We start from the raw sequence: 20367 nt of genomic DNA, 5'->3' as shown, positions 1-20367 counted from the left end.
TAAGTCTTTAAAGGGATAAAATTTGCCAACAAATTGCTACATAAGGGTTACAATGACTGTCCAATTCATCAAGCACATAAACTCCTGTTCTTACGTAAGCAACTTATGTTTCTTAAAGGAACACTACACTTTTTTTGGAAATAGGCTCATTTTACAACTCCCCTAGAATTAAAAAGTTGAGTTTTACCGTTTTTGAATCCATTCAGCTGATCGCCGGGTCTGGCGGTAGCACTTTTAACGTAGCTTAGCATAGATCATTGAATCTGATTAGACCGTTAGCATCTCGCTCAAAAATGACCAAAGAGTTTATATCATAACTAGTTACCTAGCTGGGGACTACTTTCAGGCGCTGCGTAATAATGGTTGAACCACTGATGTCACATGGACTATTTTGTTGATGTTCTTGGTACCTTTCTGGGCCTTGATTGTGTGCGTTACTGTCTATGTGTTACGGATGATCCACAATGTGATGGAGGCTGGAGGGATGTTGGAGCTAGGAGCAGAAGGTAACTCTGGAGAAGACACAACAGGTAAGTAAAGAAGGTAGGTATCTCAATGTATAGGCAGGATATCATGGAGAGCGTCCACTACGTATAAACGAGATCAGACATCGAGTGAAGTGAAGTGTGTGCTTATAAGAGCTGGTTGATGAGGGAGTTGATGACTTGCAGGTGCGTGTAGTTAATACTCAGGTGACGGAGTGCGTTGTGATTGGGTGAGTGAGCCTGACCGATCTGTGACACTATGGTGGGTCAGAAAGCTCTTGGATTTCATTAAAAATATCTTAATTTGTGTTCCGAAGATGAACGAAAGTCTTACGGGTTTGGAACGACATGAGGGTGAGTAATCAATGACAGAATTTTCATTTTTGGGTGAACTATCCCTTTAAGGCTTAAATCCCAACAGAAAATGGTGCTATATGGAGCATTACTGTTCTTTTTTTTAAACAAATCAGTATTTTTGGAACCTAACGTTCTCACTTTCATGCATGATTCAAGTATAATATTAAGTAAAATTAAAAGTATTATAATATTCAAATATAAATTAATCAAATGCAGACACCATGTTACAAAACATATATTTCAAATAAATACTCATAGCAACTTTCATAGAATCCTGAAGAACTCAAATATTTTATCATTGCTAATAATAATAAATGTTTCTCGAGCAGCAAATCAGCATATTATAATGATTTCTGAAGGATCATGTTACACTGAAGACTAGAGTAATGATGCTGAAAATTCAGATTTACATCAGAGGTATAAAATATATTACAATAAAACACAAACTGTCATATTTCACAATATGACTGTTTTTACTGTATTTTTATTTTAAGGGGAAAAAATCCAAAAACATTCCAAAAGACACATTTTTCCAAAAGGCTTATTCACTGTAGATAAATCTGACAAATATGGGTGGTTTGGGCATTTTTAATAAATCTTCTTTACTAATTTATACCATAATTGTTTCAAACAATAGTGAAAGACAAATTTCATATGAGAAATCCATATTTTGAAAACTTTATTCCAAAACACACGCATACAGCTGTCTTTGCCACACCATTTCTTGTATAATCATGTTGGTAGCAAGTCATTACATAAACAATGTTCATTCCCCTCACATTTTTGCATAACAAGATTTGAAAGAAAAAGCCCATGTCTGGAGAGAAAAAATGCTAGCATGTCTGAATGCAAGAATCAGCGAAACGCTCTGGAACCCCATCTATCATTATGTCACATGAATTTCAGAAACAATTCCAGCCTGTCAGTTTCATATAAACACTTATAACCTTGATGGACTGAATTGGTTTGTGTCACGGGGCCAGATTTCCGTCAGCTTTGAGTACATTGTGTAAAAGCCTTGAACAATGACTGGTGTCACACTGAGACTCCAGCTGCTATGTAAAAATGAGATTTTACAGTAACTCAGACTAACCTTCCTTAAACATGCCACTGCATCACAGTGTAGTTGAGTGTTGAAGCGTTCAGGATTCATCAGCACTAATAAAGACAAAATCACAATATGGAAAGAATTATATTCTCTCTACAAAAGCTCCTTTATCACGCTAGAGGAAACAAACGGTCTCTCTACAGTAGATACTTAACATGCCTTCTTGCATTCTTGGAGATAACAAACCTCATTACTCAAAAGCCTAATTCACACAGCCAGCAACATTTCAAACATTTAAAGTTAGCTTTTGGATTTATTATGTTGGGAAACACAACTGTCATGTCCACACAGACCCAACAAACACCAACATGGTTAAACACACTGATCCAATGAAAACGAACAACTATTTGGTGTTCTCTTCAATCTGTTGCTCTGCCATCACAATAGTTGACCTGAAAGAGAAAACGCACTTGAAGTGTGTTATAAACTGTGACATCTTGCAACGCAACACCAAATTGATGTAGAACCTAGAAGCGTTTACTTGTGTGAAATATGTTGCAGATCTACATTTTGTGATTGTAAGGTGTAAGCTGATTTAAAAACAGTCTCTATCAGGTCTAGCCATGCAGACATGTGGCGCCTCTTTACATTATTGCTTGGACAACTGGGACTTCTACGAGTGATCTAGACACGTACTCTAACTCCAAGAGTAAAGGTATATTCATACACTGATATATGCTTTGTATATTAGGAGGAAACCTGCTACATTGTGTGCAAGAGTTTAAAAAGGGCACTGAAATCGAGAATATAACTTAAGAAGGTAACAGCAGGAGCAATGTACGAAGCTCTTGAACGTCCTGAGAAGAAAATCAAAACGATGGTTGGTTTTTTAGGTGTGTGCATCTGATATTATTAACATTCAATGTTAATTTTTAAACAAATTGTTCATAATATCCTGTTTCAGATCATGTAGTCGTTGTTTTTGTAAGTGTGAACATCCCTTTAGCTTGAATGGGAAGATATTGGATAATCAAACTTCATGCCTTATTCTATATCTAATTCTCTGCAAATGAAATGATACAATCTATTGTGAGAGGTAGGAGGAGGAATTGTCTGTTCCCACACAGGATTTCTTCATCTTTGCATCTACGTCCATGTTGAGCGAGTGATGCTGGGTTAAAGAAAAGCAGGTCTGTCAGACATCCCAACACTAGATGAGATGAATCGCTCCTTAACATGATCTGAGATCAATGTTCATCTTCAGATTTGGAGTCAACTTCTTGAAAGTCAACATCTTGATCCAATCCGTATGCTCACTATTGTCTGACAGAGCTCTGGTTGGTGCTCTAGGTTTTGTAGAGATGAGGTGAGACTTGAATCTTATCACTATATTACAGTTTTAGAGTCTGACTTTGTCCTTTTGAGTCCCATTCAGATCTGCATAAAAAGACGGTCCTGTGTTAAATTGGTGTTGAGTTAACAGTCCACAGCTCCACCTCCAGGCAGATTCTCTCTCTCTTTCTAGCCGTAGCCGTTTGGAACAAGTCCTCCCGTATCTGCCGGGAAGTCGAGAAAGCTGCCAAAAGGATAGACGAGCTATGAAATGTTGCCGAAGGAAGCTGTAAAGAGAGGAAAGAGACAAGAGAATGAAAAAGAGCATAAATTATTCATGTGATTGCAGGAAATACATGTGGAGAAGGGATGTGCATCACAGAACCTCTCTTGTTAGACATTTACTCACTGGATTTAGCTTCTTATCTATTAGATCCCTCTGTACCTTCATGTTCTCCCCTCTAATGCTTGTCTTATGAGGGAGAAATTCAGAGCTTTAAAAACACTCATAAATGTGTATCATGTGTATCAGATCTGAAGGCTGTTCCCAACAACGCTATACTGCCTTTATAGATGCCTTCCTTTGTACACAATTCTAATTCTAAAGTTTGAACTCTAATTAAAATAAACTATTTTGCCCAGTATTTGAGTATGCAATATTTTAGGCTATTTAAAGTATAGCTTACAAGGCAAGTAAGTTCTTATTTATGCTCACAGGCAGACAATAGATAAAATAGTGATTGGAGAAACTGAGCGTTTCAAAACTCTAAATCAATTCATATAAGTTAAAACCATATATTAGACACTGGTTTATGGGTTCATCTTTAGATCAATGTCTCCTAGCATTAAATCATTGAAATTACAAAAGTTTTGAAACAGTATGACCTAATTAAGCCTCGCTTGCTGAAATCATGTGCCAGTCTGATAAAGTGGTGGGCCGATAATGCCAGTACATCTTAGAGAGCAGGGTGTCCGAAAATAAATACCACATGCATAATTTGTCATGAAATTCCAAAACCATGCACTGAGTGATCTGGTAAGTTTGTGTGCAATGGGAATAATAATATGTACTTTTGTACTAATATGTAGCTATACAGCTTGTCAGTGCATGGGGCAGTGCCCTTGCAAGGACAATTTTGTACCATATCTAGCCTGCCGCCTAAAACTGTTCATTTTGGCACCTAGGAGTAGTGATATGTACCCTTAAGATACTATTATGCAAGTTTTAGGGATAAATAAGGTACAAATATGTATATTTCAGGGCACTGGTCCACTGAGAAGATGTTGCAGCCCTAAAATTATTTTTTTACATTTTTAGATATTTTTTCTAAAAGTGTATTTTACCTCACATATATGAACCATTACTTGTTTGCATTATTTGTGTGATGCACATTGCTGCTGTCTGTGGGATTTCAACACAGTCAGTCAGTTAGAAGGATACATTAGAAGACAGCCACCCATGTAGGCATTAATCTCAGCAGGTTTTGGAAAATAGTCACAATCTGGTTTGGATATTGTTCAAATGTAATTTGACTAGGGTGTACTTAGAAAAATGCTTCAGGAACAAGTAATTCTTAAGATTCAGATGTGAAGCAACCATCATTCATACGTGAAGTGCTGCGGCGACAGGCCGCCCAGATGTTGTTTGAGAGTTTGAGTGGAGCTTGTCTTGCGGTAGCAATTAACAATATAGCTGCGAGCAGCGATGACGGGCCCAAGCCGTCAGCATACGCCACCCCGGTGGCATCGATAAAACGGTGCCCAGCGAGCACAAGCATCACAGTAACCCTCTGGCAGTTTGGTTTTAAGGGATACGGCAATTAAAGGGTTAATCCAAACCATCAACTCTGTGAAACACACACACACAGAACAACATATAAAACTTTAAATTCTATGAAAATATATTTTTCATTGGTAGTTGATGTTAGTTAATGCATTTACTAATGCTAACAAATGAGAAATTATTATAGTTACCAAAGGTTTTAATGATTTATAAGCATTTTTTAATGATTTATTTTTCCATTAACTAAAATGAATAATTTTTTCTAACACAAATGAATAAAGTAAAAAATATATTGTTAATATTTAATGTTATTTGTGAATTAACCAATGTTAAAAAACAACATTATTTAACTGTTGTTAATTTACATCATTAATAAATATATACCATTTAATGTTGAAATCAATGTTTTAATGTTTAAAATCAATTCCAAAATGTGTTAATATATTAAATTTTAAAGTTTTATCTTTTGAACATGACTATTTTTCTAATATTAAAAATATTATGTTCATTGTTAGCTCATTGTAAGTTCATACTATCAATGAAGAATTAACATGCTTTAAAAAATATATTTTTCATTGTTAGTTCATGTTAATTAATGCATTCCCTACTGTTAACAAATGAGACTCAATTATAAAGTGTTATCAAAACCTTTAATGCTTTAAGCATTTTTTAAGGATTTTATTGAGAAGTTTAAACAGACTCTCTCTCTCTCTCTCTCTCTCTCTCTCTCTCTCTCTCTCTCTCCCCTCCACACTCACTGAACTCACACAGTCAGTCACTCACCCAGTCACCTACCGCACACATTAGAAGCACAGTGACAGGATATCTCTGATAAGTTTTAAAATTTTCTTCTCGCCATAGTGTACTGTAAATTCATGGAATTAATCACATATCCTCAGACTGTCTTGTTCTGTGTTTGGTGTGAATTTGTGGTTTCTGCTTGGAGGTGTATGAATTTGTTTACAGCCCGTTTTGAAAAAAAAAAACACATAAAAAAAAAAAAGCCGACTTCCTGTTGGTCGTAGCTAATGTCTGTAAATTAGAAAGTTGTCCGGCTTAATGTGAACAATTTATGTACCAAGTTTGGTGTCTGTAGCTATCATTATATATATATAATCATTAATAATTATATTCCATTTAATGTTGATCAATATTAATTCCAAAATGTGTTAATATATTATTAAATTTTAAAGTTTCTCTTTTGAACATGACTATTTTTCTAACATTAAAAATATTTTGTTCATTGTTAGTTCATTGTAAGTTCATACTATCAATGAAGAATTAACATGCTGTAAAAAATTATATTTTTCATTGTTAGTTCATGTTAATTAATGCATTCCCTACTGTTAACAATTGAGACTTAATTATAAAGTGTTATGAAAACCTTTAATGCTTTATAAGCATTTTTTAAAGATTTAAAAAAAACAGACCCTCTCTCTCTTTCTCTCTCTCACCCAGCTCCTCAATCCACACAGTCACTCACACAGTCACTCACACCCCACCCCCACCCCCTCACTCAGCTGCAGGCTGACAGGGAACTCTCACTCATAGAAGCATTGTAACAACTGTCTGATAGTTTTTAAATTTTCTCCTCTGCATAGTGTATTGTAAATTCATGAAATTAATCACATATCCTCAGACTGTATTGTTCTGTGTATGTAATTTTTTATGAAGTGTTTGGAAGCTGCTCTTAAAAGATAAAAAAAAAAAAAAAATCTCTTTTTTACTGTAACTTTAATAAATTGCCATTAAATCATCGTTCAAGATATCCTAAATCCGTCCGCAATTTAGCATCTTCAGTATTTTGGCATCATGAGAAAAAATGTTTGGTGTGATTTACGTGTTTCTGCTTTGAGGAGTATGAATTTGTTTACAGCCCGTTTTAAAAAAAAACCCACATTAAAATAAATATAGCCGACGTCCTGTTGGTCGTAGCTAATGACTGTAAATTAGAAAGTTGTCCGGATTAATAAGAACAATTTATGTACCGAGTTTGGTGTCTGTAGCTAAAACTAACCCCCCCATTTTTGACAAAAGGTGGCGCTATAGAGTGCCTCTTCCACGCCCGTTTATGAGCTTTTTCCAGTGTCTAACTATCATTAATACTCATATGTGTGTTGAGTTTCATGACATTCTAAACATGTTATCTGCCTCAAAATCACCAGAAACGAATTTTCAACTTTGACACGTTGCCATGGCAACATAATTTTAGATATCAATATTCCCTTCACAGTTTTACATCGGCCGTGTTTTGACATTATTCTGGTGAAGTTTGAAGCAAATCGAGTAAAAATAAGATGCTGAATTCAAATAATTTTGAAAACGACACACTTCCTGCAGCCAGTTGGTGGCGCTATAACTTTCAGTCATAATAGTCACATCTATCCGATCGGCATCATACAACGAACAAACCACTGGAGTTTGATCAACATCATACAATGTATGTGGACGTTATTAGGCATTTCCTGGGTCTCATTTTTCGCCATAACTTCATCGCCTCGCCACGGGCAAACCGTTCGACATATCAAAAATATCTTCGCAATTTAGCGTCCCCAATGTCTTGAGATCATGTTCACCGAGTTTGGTGGCAATCGTATGGAAATCCTCAGAGGAGTATATCAAATTCCAGAGCATGCGCTTTTTAAACAGCCCTGAATAGCCGACTTCCTGTTGGGCGGAGCCTATGACATGCTGCGCGGAAGTTGTTCGGCTCAATGAGTTCTATATGTGTACCGAGTTTCATATGAATACGTGCAAGTATGTGTGAGCTATACATCAAGCTTTCTGACAATTTTCCAGGGGGCGCCGTAGAGCCCCTGTGCCACGCCCGGGTCCCAGCCTCAGCGGCGTCCTAATGGCCGCAGGTTCCAACGTGCGTGCCAATTTTCGAGAGTTTTCGGGCACGTTAAGGCCCCCAAAAGTGCCCGGATGATTGAAATAAAAAAAAAAAAAAAAAAAAAAAAAAAAAAAAAAAAAAAAATAATAATCCTTAGAAGAACAATAGGGCCCTGCGCCTTACTGGCTTGGGCCCTAATTACTCTCAAGAACATCATGGTGTGCTATATTTCTTTAATCTGTCACCAGCAGAGAGTGCTATCTGAGAAAAATGCAGGAAGGATCTTTTCATCCAGGGCAGAAACAAAAAGGACTAGACAAAATTAGATCATATCGGAATACATTATAACTGTAGCAGCCGGCTGTCTACTGGAAATACTGCATGATTTATAATTTTTTTTGTTATGCAATCAGTTTGTAGGGATTGTAAAAATACACTGATTGCAATTTAGAGACATGTTTCTTCCGGCCTGGGCAATCAATGATAGTCAAGTTCAATCTGACCAGAAAGAACGAATGAATATGAAAGTAAGAAAAGATAAGAGTACAATGGAAGGAACAATTTAAATCGCTGGACAATGGACAATCAGGGACAAACGCATTTGAGGAAAGGAACAGGTGGTGTGCTTTGTGCTGCCGTGCCATCAAATAACACCGTGCCAAAGCTGGTGAAAGTCAGAATGATTGTGTCGTCAGCTGCACAGCCTCTGATGAAGACACCTGATTACTGTGATGGTAAAAAACATCTGTATGAAAAACATTTAGAATGGAAAGAGTGAGACCAGAGAGGGAGGAGGGGAAGAGTTAAGACAACCCAATTTCAGCAGAGAACAGTGTTCAAATTATACCAAAGCTTCCATTAAGGCCTGGTTTTAGGAAGACAAAAAGTCTGAAAATTTATTTACCTAATTTGGTGATCCCAATCAAAAATGATTGGTCTTTTTTTTTTAAATAGCTTGTATATCTCACATTATGCTATATTATCACCATATCTTGGATTCAATCTTTTTGTTTTCTTTCAATTAGCACAGGTTTTGTATTTCTTTTGAGAACTGATTGATTGTAGGCTTCATTGATCTGAGCTTATGAGGTGGGTAATTTTGTCAATATTCACTCAAAAACTGAGGTGCATAAGCTCAGATCAATGAAGCCCACAATCAGTAAGTTCTAAAAAGAAATAGAAAACGTGTGCTAACTGAAAGATGAAAAAAAGATTGAATTCTATATTTGGTAATAACATAGGATATTGAGAAATTGCTAACACTTTATTTTAAGGTGTCCTTGTTACACGTTACATGTACTTACTATTATAATTCATATTAATTATGCATAATTACACGCAAGTAACCCTAAGCCAAACCATTTTCATTATGTTTTCTTTCTAAAAATACGAACATCTGTTTCTTTTCATTTTCCATACATAATGAATGGATATGGAAACTCAGGATTTGTTTTCCCCCATGCTGAACCTCGTCCTTCATCTGGAACTTTCTATGAACCGGACACAAAATAGGGTCTGGAATTTATAGTCAATACTAAGGGCTCAATGAAAGGAGAGGCTTGACCTTTAGAAAATGCTGATTATCAACATTTGGAGGTCGAACCATGCCTAAATACTGTTAGAAACCTTTTATTTTCTACCAGTAAAAAATAAATAAACATTATTATTAGAACAAAATGTGTGTGTGTATACTGTATATATATTATATATTACAAAAAAACGAAATAATTACATTTTTTTATTTTTTATTAATATCTTTATGATATCTTCTAATATCATATCTTTTGTAACATGGAGTTTGACAAATGCAGTCAACACTACAGCCTGTGTAAAATATATTTATGCTGTTCTGCAAAAACAGTTCGAATTATGTTAATTTTAAGGAATGTTAAATTTACCAGCACAGCATTCTGAAACCACACAGGAGTTTTATTTTTGGGTGAACATTTCCTTTAAAGCTAAAAAAAAGAGAAAGAAACATGATGAAAAATGTGCATTGAGTAGCTTGTTGTGGCAGATGTTTGGAAGGGCCTCGGGATGCTCTCCTGATGGAGACAGGCATATGGAGGAGACAAGCTGATTACGCTAGCGGATGTCTCAGGGAGTTTGTGTGGGTCGCTCTGCTCTAAATGAAGCTGAGTCTCAGAGACTTCCCATCGGGTTCACAGTGTTAGCTACATCAACATTTAATTGGTTTGTTGAAGATTTATCATTTCTCTGAGCATCACAAATCTGGCTCGTTTAACAAAAAATCATTTCGCATTTGATATTCGGTTTGATATGTCTTTTGGCTTTTCTCAGATCTTCATTTTGTGGTATGAAATGAAACACTAAAGCCTTTCAATTTTACAACCCTCCTAAATAGCACACAAGCAAAGTGCATTACAAAGCACGTAAAAAAATCATTGAAACATCATGCATTCATGAATCCTTTTCAGGAAAAACATCTATGTAAGATTAGTGTTTAAATAGACACGTGGCGCTCGAGTGACGAGCGAGTGACGCCCAAAACATGACAAAGAAGCTAAAAAAAGGATGTTTCTATGCAACTGACTCGCTTTGTTAACTGGAACAAACAATTGCATTGCTTGCTATGATGAAGCAGTGGATCACAGGTTTTTCTCTTCTATTTGTGTGAGATGTTTAAGGCTATTACAGTTGGACGATTGGGTGGTAATTTGGAGAAGAGGTAATAAGGTTTGGTGTTTCAGTAGAAACAACAATTATAGTGTTGGGAGAATCTGCCTCGCTCTCTGCTAAATTGCTTTGGTGAGAGGATGAAGAGGGCTTAGCCTTACTGGGAACCAAAAGAACAAAGCAATTTAGAAGAGTACAGAGGCAACATTGCAGAGGATAAATACCAGTAGCAATTGGACTGAAAGGTCCATTTACACTCATGTGAGCGTTATGAGCTTTAACAGAGACCGGTAAAAGAGCAGGAGAAGTCCAGTCCAGAAATCCTCTGATGGGTATCAAGCTGATTGTTAATAGACAACGCTAAATTACTGGGCAGAAGACAGAAAGCTATTACCCTCAATGTCATACTGTATATCGTAAATTACTACATTGATATATTTATACTGATAAATGAAACCATATTTGTTGGAGCACTGGTAGGCCTACTGCACAAGACATAATAGCTGTTGTGTTAAAGCAGACATGGATTCATCACGCAAAGAGTTGGGTCGTGTCCTGAACCCATTGCCCCATCTCTCGCTCCACTTTCCTGTTAAATCTCTATTGTACTGGTAAAGGAAAAAGGTCCCTAAATAAATAATTTAAAAAATGAACGATACATAATTTAAGAATTTTAAAATACAATTTTAAGGGTATATGATGTACAGCTTTGGTGAGCATAAGAGATTTCTTTTAAAACGTTAAAAAAATCCCAAAACTCCAAATCCCCCCAAAAAATCCCTAAAAGGATTCTGAACAGTAGTGTCACTACGTCTCTTTCACGTCATGGTTTCTAGTATCAACACATTAAGGGCCAGTTTTACTAGCAGCTTGTGCCAGTGCAAACTGTCTTTTGGCGTTAAAATGGTCAGTTTTTACTAAAGATGTGCAGTGACAAATTAGTGCTGAAAAGGCGTGGACACAGTTATTTTTGCGCCTGAGCTTATTTAATATGCATTTTTAGGAGTTTCCCTTTCAGACGCAAATGGCATTTGCATCATTATTTAACGTCCAAAAAAAGCATGTCTTAAACTATTGCAATTATTGTTGCAATTATTATTGCCTCTCCTAGCAGCCATTTCAAGCACAAAATAGTTTAAGACATGCTTTTTGGGGCGTTAAATAATGGCACAAATGCCAGTAATTTGACGAGCGCAAACGTTAGTAAAACAAGTTGCGTGATTCATTTGAATACTCTTCTCCTATAAATTTTGCACCTGAAAGGGAAACTCCTACAAACGCATATTCAATAAGGTCAGGTGCAAAAATAACTGTGTCTAGCCTTTTCAGCGCTAATTCGTCACTGCGCGTCTTTAGTAAAAACTGACAGTACAATTTTAACGCCAAAAGACGGTTTGCGCAAGCTGTTAGTAAAACTGTCCCTTTGTGCCTTCTATGGTCAGACTGGCTTTCTCGTTTTTCACCCAATCAATATTTCATATTTTCATTCATGCCAACTGAATCAAATATGACAAGCTGCTATTGAAGGCCTCTGTTTAGACGTCCAGCGGAAACCCTGCTGGCTGAGAGACGCATCTAAGAATAAACTCAGATAAGCTGTGTCCTCCAGCCGTGCCTAACAGTCTCCAGGAGCCAGACTTAACACACTCTGACAGGTGACGGCAACTATCAGAAACAAACTAATCAGCATGGACGGCACTTTTATTTGACCGTCCTCCTCTCTCGAACACCCTTCACCTGTTTGAACCCTCATCCAGGTCCTCTGTTTGAACCTCAGGTGAGGATTTTTCCTCTGGGTGGCTCAATTAGATTCCTTTATCAAAGCACGGAGACCAGGACTTGGTGAAGTGTTAAATTAAATTTGCCCCCTAAGCTGTTGGTAGAATTCCCTGACACAGCATTTAAGTGGTCTCTAATTCCCTTTCCTTGTTAATGTGGGGTACACTGGACTTTGACACTTGCTGAGACGGTAGTTCTGAGGACACGTCTGCTCCGAGGAGACCCTCACACTTTGTGTCTTCAACTATGGGTTGTCCTTTGAAACTTTGAAAGTTGTATTTAAGTGAGCTTCAAAAAAAGAGAAACATTATCCCAAAAGACAGAATACCTAATAACATAGAGGTATTTGCAGAGAATTATATGTGTGTGTGTGTTTTATTATATACAACTGTGATTTCTGGTCCTTAAATTTAATTGGTTGATATATTATATTATATTATGTTGATGCTGATATAGCCTATATCACACTGTTACAAGTGTGATATTGTGTTTATACATCAGTTTGATGGCTAGTGTTAAAAAAAAAAGAGACAACTACTTTAGTAGTCTTTAAAAACCCTCTTTTCGCCACAGATTCAATTCTCAGTTTGACAGTTTAACAGCTGAGCCCAAGCCTCCATTACTAATTTGAAAATGTCATGTTATGACAATGACATCTCAGATAGTCCAACGTCAGATAAAAGTAAATGATAAATGAATGAGTGATCATAACAAAAAAAAAGTTATATAAAACAGTTATTTAAAATATAACATTATGAGACTTTGACCACAGCCAAAACTATATTCTCTGGAACAAATAACAGATTAATGAGACCAAAGACTGCCTGTTAGATTGACCCAAAACTAATTATATCTCATGTTTAACCACTATAGAGACATCAGAGCCAGTGGCAGATTCCAGAAGATCTGGCCGAGGTGAGGCTGCTCTCAGCAGGTTTATGAGCACTAAATGCCCACTGACGCCCCGGAGCTCTCATCTCCGAAAACATTGAAGCAAATTTTTAAACAGGCTATATCTTTATTAACAAACCACATATCTGAAGTATAAACAAGTACATTCTCGCCTAAAAAAACTCTTTAAACTACATTCCGTGACACAAAAACAGTATTATTTATAAAATTATAGTGGATTTGGATGTCTGCCATGACACTCGCTTCGAGAACTACCACAATACAATGATGCAAATGGTGAAACAGTTGGAGTGCTGCTATCACTAGAATATCGCATGGCTGGAAAAGGCTCTCAGCCAATCAAATTCAAGAACCACTAATATTATGATTACAAATTATAATGGCTAAATATTCATTAAAAATACCAACAACAACAAAAAAATGTTCAGTCCAATTAAAATGGTCTAATTGGAAAAAAGACTCAATCCCCCCAGTTTTACAGACATGGCTTAAGCCTAATCCCAGACTAAAATGTAAGTCTGAGCTGTTTCAACTGAAAGAAACTAGCACTGACTGATCTTAAAATATATCAGTGCCTTTGTTTTGTCTCAAGATGCACCCCGGTAATGTTTTATCTAAGGCATGTTGATTAAAATTACTTAAATGTCCTAATTAAACTATGGCCTAATCCTGGTTTAGTCTAAACCCTGTCTGTGAAACCAGGCCTTTTGTGTTTTGTGCTTATTAAGCTATAATATTGTTAAATTGAAACATGCTATTGTAAAAGTTAGTTACAATTCTCATTTCCTAGAAGACAGATATAATATAATATAAATTCAGCAAATTCGTTTGTACTCTTTGTTTTCCACTTATGTGTCAGAAGAAAGAAAAGCACATATATATCAAATATATTATCACTTTTAGGAAAGCTATAAGGTTAAAGTTAAGAGGTTATGCTACATACAATCTTTGAATGAATCTCTGTCCCACATGGGAGATTCTAGTCAACTGCAGCAATAACGTGTTGACCTCTCACCTCTACTGAGCAGCTGTAGGTTACGCACTTCCTCTCTGACCTGTAGCTGTAGGACCTGCTGCAGGACTTCCTGTCTCAATGTCTCTTGGATTATACCCATCCTCTCCAGCTTCTCTCCGTTCAACCGCAACAGGGCACGACCTGAAAAAAGTGTATGACAGGCAGGATGAATGACAGTAAAGTCAATGCCAGCTTTTTAAAATAGCGAGACGGAACAGCAAAGGATTATATCCAGAGGAAATTTGATCAGTAGTATGGAATTGGTTTACATTTGTTTAAATCCCCACAGAAGCCATCAAATTAATGTCACAAGTCTTGCCAACAGAACAAGACAACCCAAGAAAAGTCTTGCAGATGTCCTGCTGCTTTCTGAATATGAAACCAGTAACCAGAGATTTAATAAGGCTTTCCCTTTGTGCTGTACAGTTTTAGCTTTGCTGCTCATTTTGGCCAATATATCCTTTTTGGATAAGGCAACACATTGTCATAGGTTATGTGGGAAAAACAAAAAAAAATCATCCAAGGTGGTGGATAAAACAAACATATTTATTTATATAGCACTGTCTAATATCTAAAGTTCTGTCTGATGAAAATGGTCTAAACAAGAAACAGCACAGACTAATTAATCAAAATTAAAATTGTACATTTTACCCAGTGTTTATGTGTGCAATTAATTTTTTTTGTTTATTAGGCTACAATATTGGTAGCTAAGTTACAACATGCTGAAATCAATTGTGATTTGCATCTCTCACTTCACGTCCCTTGAGAAGAGACATTTCTGTGGCTCATGGAGCCAATGTAGAGCTGTACAAATCTCTTAATTTCTTAATTTCTCTAATTTCAGTTAGAATGCTAACTCAGAAGGCAGCATCTTATGTAGGCAGTAGACAGCAAGGCAAAAGATAGTTTATTTACCTCAGCAGTCAGACAGCCTGACAGTATAACGCCTGCATGTACCTCACTGTCAGAGTCCTGTCCTTCAAAAACATCACAAAGCAGGGGAATTTATTGTAATTTGCCCCGAATGCGCTCGCTCTAATTAGATGCATAAATCATCTCATTCTGTCTTACAATATAATCATCCATCCTCATTCTCACCTGGCAAGTACACAGACACTCCCTCACAAGATCGCCACGCATACAGTTTACGTAATCAGAGTCTATTTTAGGCCAGATTAATGAATGTGTTCAATGTCTGCACATATTGCTTTGTGTAATGATTACTAATGAAGTCTGGTTACGTAAGGCCCATTGTGTGACCTTGGATGAGTGTATCGATTTGTGTGGTGTGTGCCCAGGAACATCGGCGCTGGACAGCTATTCCCCTCTGTAAATGAAACATGATGACCTTAATAACAGCTGGCTGTGGCTATTTCTCTGATGATGTAGTGGAATTGGAGAGATGAGTGCAGTGTGGTTTGGGGATTTCAGGGATTGGATGGCGATGATTACATTTTACAGATCGTTTACAGAACTTCATGAGCTGTCCCTTGAGAGAAACAACTACCTGCCGTTTAATTACTTTCTCATAAGTGAGATTCGGTTACAGAAACTTCTACAAGAGACATGGTGAACAAAATGACTCCGTTTGGTTAATCAGTGGTTAGAGGCAGAAAGGTTGACTATCTTTCAAGTCAGCTAAAAATAGCATGACACATGTAGTTTTCTTTCATTTGCTGACATATTTCTAATTTAAACAGGAAGCTTGATTAAAGGCCTATATACTGTAGATATTTGGGTAACATACTGTAGGCTCATAGGAAAAACTTGCCTCTATACACCTTTTTCTGAAAGTGAAAGTCTCGCCCGACTGGAGAGATGCTTTACATTTCTGGTCTCTGGTGTTCCTAGTCAAATTAATATATTTTCAGAGCCGATAATATAATGTTAAACCGATGCACATTTTTATATTTAATTATGTTGAAAAAGTTTCAATTCAGTCTATCTTTTTTACCCCGTTTTAACTTGGATTTCTATGAAGACCGGAACACGAAAGCACCCAAATGGAAATTAGAATTCTTCGTGGCGCCCCTCATCGGCTACTCAGAAAAAAGGTGGATACCTAAGTATTTGCAAAAATGTACCAATACATACAATTCACTGCATTGTTTCAATCTGCAATGAACACTACTGGCAGTAAAACACCAACAACTTTATTCCTTTTCTCACAAATTATGATTACAGGGCATGTCATTGATTAATAAATAGCTATTTACATGCAGTTACTTTTTACCATAGTGCATGATTTGTAAACTTAAATATTTTGAAGTCTGCATCACGTATCAGCTCCATTTGTGTGGCTTTTCTGATGAAGTAAACTTGCTCAGTAGCACACCCGGTACAGCATTACATTTATGAGTCCAGAGATACGAGTCCTCGAATACAAGTCTGCTGAATCACAAGTCATGATAACAGAGCTTGAAAACATGTAAAAGCAAGCTAAATTGCCTTGGTTGCTACAGCAAATGTGATTTTATCTCATGTTTTTTTTTTTGTTTTTTTTAATGCTATAGGTTAGGTTTAGTGTAGATCAGGGGTGCCCAACCCTGTTCCTGGCGATCGACTGTCCTGCAAAGTTTAGCTCCAACTGTAATCAAAAACACCTGCCTTTAATTTTCACGTGATCCTGAAGACCTTAATTAGTTGCTTCAGGTGTGTTTGATTAGGGTTGGAGCTAAATTTTGCAAGACAGTCGATCGCCAGGAACAGGGTTGGGCACCCCCGGTGTAGATGCTATAGGGCTATCAAAATGGCCGAAAAACTAAATTTGAATTTTGTACTTAAATATCAATATTCAAATTATATTTGAATTTAAAAGGCATAGTTTTAGTTAGAGGGAAAAGGCTTTTGGCTTCTCTCCTGAGGCCACAAGAGGGTGCATCGAGCAAATGATTGCTAATGCATATTTATTCAAAGCAATAAAATAACATGACTACTTGTGAAAAAAGTGCATAATGTTTACAATAATATTTTAAATAATGTTCACATACAGAGTACTTTTTTAAATTAAAAACATGAGAAGCAGTGGGATGGGGAAAAAAATCCCGCCATAAAGTTTTGAGACATGTTTTTAAAAGTTGAACTTACATTAATTTTACATGGCTTTCTGAACATGCGTCTCACACAAGAGAACTGCATGTTCAGAAAACCATGTAAAATTAATGTAAGTTCAACTGTGATAGAAAATGTGAAAAATATGCTTTTAGTGTGAACAGCTTGGTTTCAGTTTTGACATAAACAAGGTCTCCAAATTGATGTTCTCTTTTTTCTGCAATATTTTCAATGAACAACACAGCAGTGCCACATCTAGTGGGTTCAACAGGATAGGCTAACAAGACATTAAAATGCACTTAAATAATTATCGCATCTTGTTTGCCACTGATAGGCTGCCTTAACACACTACTAGAATTTGAATGCTATGTTTTTGCATTAGAACGTGTTTTTTTACTTTAAATTTGACGAATATTCCAAATTCTAATCTTATTTGGCAGCCCTAGATGCTACATTATTTTCAAATGCATTTTCAAATACTAGACATTTAACTTCTGAACTGCTGAGATAGATATAACAACAAACATAAATCGTTGCCAGATTCTGGTTAATCTCTTGAATAAAACTGAACGTGCTTTTAGTGCCATTCTTTGGACATTTCACTTTGATAGTGTCGCGAAAGTGTCCAAGAAGCAAAATAATTTTATTTTGCAGAAATTTCATCACAGGCATGATTTTTCCAATGAGTCTGGGTTGTATTCAGGCCTGCCGGGCTCCAGACCAGCAGGGGGTGTCAAACAATGCATATTAGCTTGGACTGTTGCCATAATAATCAAGGATGATTATCTATACAGCAAGTACACAATGATGCTACAATTGCGAGGCAGAGAGACTTGTTGATTATACCGTCGCAATCTCCTTGTTTTGTGTTGCGTCACACCACACAGCACGCTTTCAGTGTACAGATGGTGTTAGACATCTGTGTCCAGGTGCCCAGGGCAGGCCAGTGTAATAAGCCGTCCTTGGTCCAGACATAATGAATGGCTGGTCTATTTTACGTCACAGTGACACAAGACGCTTATAAAAAATGAACAGTAGGTGAAGTCTGAGTGTTTGCACACACTGACAAACCATGACTTGCTACTTGCTACTCTATCGAAGGCAGATGGTATTAGTACTTTAATCATTTTAAACAGCATTTTACTGGACAAAATAAATAAATAAATTGGATACACCCATGAGTGTGAGATCAGTCATTAATATTTTTGGTCTGTTTTTCCAGAGCTTTACTTGATTTCTAACTTTTATGAGTACACTAACATACAGATGACCTCAAAGCTAATAGACACTGACTAAACGCTTTCTTCACGAAAAGCAATTTCAATTTTATGGGGTCTTTAATGTGCTTTACTGTACAGTGGACGAGATCAGCTGCAAAACCGAAGCTATTTTACAGAAATATCTACGGTTAAAGAGATAAAGGGGCAGTCGGTATGAGAGGACATCTCTGTACGTGTGTGTTTGTGTGTGTGTTTGAACAATAAAGAACAAAGCCCTTAAATGGAATCGCAAGGTGAATCCCCAAACAGAGATAGAATGAGAGAGTGAACAAAAAAGAGGCCTGAAAGCACCACACAGAAATGGCCCATCCTCAGCATATTACAGTAAATCACAGTAATTCACCAGACACCACTTTATTAAGCTGTGTCCCTTGCCTCTATATCTATAATATACAGTTTACAAATCAGAGAGCTTCAAGAGGAAATGGGAAGTGCCTTTTCATTTTGGAAAGGTGATTTTTAAAGTACATTTCAGTGAGATTGTTGAACATATTTGCATGCTATTAAATTGCATTGGCTCAAACTAAATGAATGTGCTGGGATATCCTCAACTTGTGACTGCAGCTCTCTCTATTATCAAGTTGCTCGTCTCCTTTATGTGATATATATGGATGCGCCACACTTGACGAATCATGTAACACACAAATAAACAACATATTAATATATGCTAAATGAGAGAAGCATTTATCAAATTGGCTCAAAGATTGATATCACGTCTTTTGGAGGACATCAAACAGTTTTTATAAATGTGATTGATCTAGCGTCAATGGGACCACTGATATATGGTTTATCATCCCAAAGGTTTAAGAAATGTTAATATTTATCTATTTATTCATAGTAAATAGGCATTGTCACTGTCACGAATCTGGTCTATGAACTTCTGTTCACTCACCACCAGAGATCACTCGCCTACCACATTGACTCTTGCACTACACTAACTGTTGCACATCACTCTGGACTACAATTCCCATCATCCATTGCACTGACAACACAAACACACACAGCTGATTGTACTGATCACACAGCTGATTCCTATCACACGCCTTACTTAAGCCATGGACTTCCTCAGTCAGATTGCCGATTATTGTATAGCGTGCATCACTCTCCTGGTGATAGCTACTCTACGGAGCCCACTCAGTTGTTATAGTCTTGCCTTGCCTGTTTTCTTGTGTTTTGATTCTTGACCGTGTTTCCTGGATTAACTCTTTGCCTTGCCATTCGGACTCTATTTGCACCTCGCTTGGACTATTGCTCTTGTACCTGGATTATCTCTCTGCCTTACCCAGTTGGATATTGTTCGCCGATTCTCGCTTGTCCTAGGAATACTCTTTGTCTTGCCTCATTCATGTCTGTTTGCTGTTTACTCAACCATGCCTGTTTGTGACCACGCCTTTGAATAACGCTCTGCACATGGATCCATACATCTCACGTCTTGTTCGCCCCGTTGCAGTCACACTGAAAAAGGGGGGGGGGGAAACTAAAAATGACACCTTAAAATACTGGTTTAATATTGCATCATATGTAATTTTACTTTAAAATACTCTCCAATTTATAGTTTTTGAAAGTAAAAAACAATTACAGTATACTTTATGGTCAAAAAAGTAAGAGCATGACACATAACAAAATTAGGTTATATTTTATTAGATTTGTTTCTTATTTTTGGGTTACGTTTTCTGATTTAGTTATTTTTTTTATTGCATTATTTGGGGCATGTGTTACTGTATGAATCATTTATATACAAATATTGCACGTTTTGTGGACAAACCACTTACTAAGAACTGGAACATCACGTGGCTGTCTATTTTACCACCTGTATTATTACGGTGGTTATCAGTACATTTTAATGTACAAA

The 20367-nt window shown here is 36.7% G+C and overlaps 1 protein-coding gene across 1 annotated transcript in view; it reads right to left on the bottom strand.

Moving 5' to 3' along the window:
- Positions 1 to 1505: 1505 nt before the first annotated feature.
- samd10b (sterile alpha motif domain containing 10b) overlaps positions 1506 to 20367 on the bottom strand; it is a 56053-nt gene continuing 37191 nt past the window's right edge. The window contains exons 4-5 of the mRNA XM_079400579.1: positions 14185 to 14325; positions 1506 to 3509 (exon numbers count right to left, since the gene is read on the bottom strand). Coding sequence (XP_079256705.1) covers positions 3487 to 3509; positions 14185 to 14325 — 164 coding nt within the window. The 3' untranslated portion in view covers positions 1506 to 3486. The remainder of the gene's footprint in view (positions 3510 to 14184; positions 14326 to 20367) is intronic.

This window comes from Barbus barbus, assembly GCF_936440315.1.
Source record: "Barbus barbus genome assembly, chromosome: 40".
NCBI lineage: Eukaryota > Metazoa > Chordata > Actinopteri > Cypriniformes > Cyprinidae > Barbus > Barbus barbus.
The sequence above is the reverse complement of the archived record's forward strand: the minus strand, read 5'-3'. Positions and strand labels throughout refer to the sequence as shown.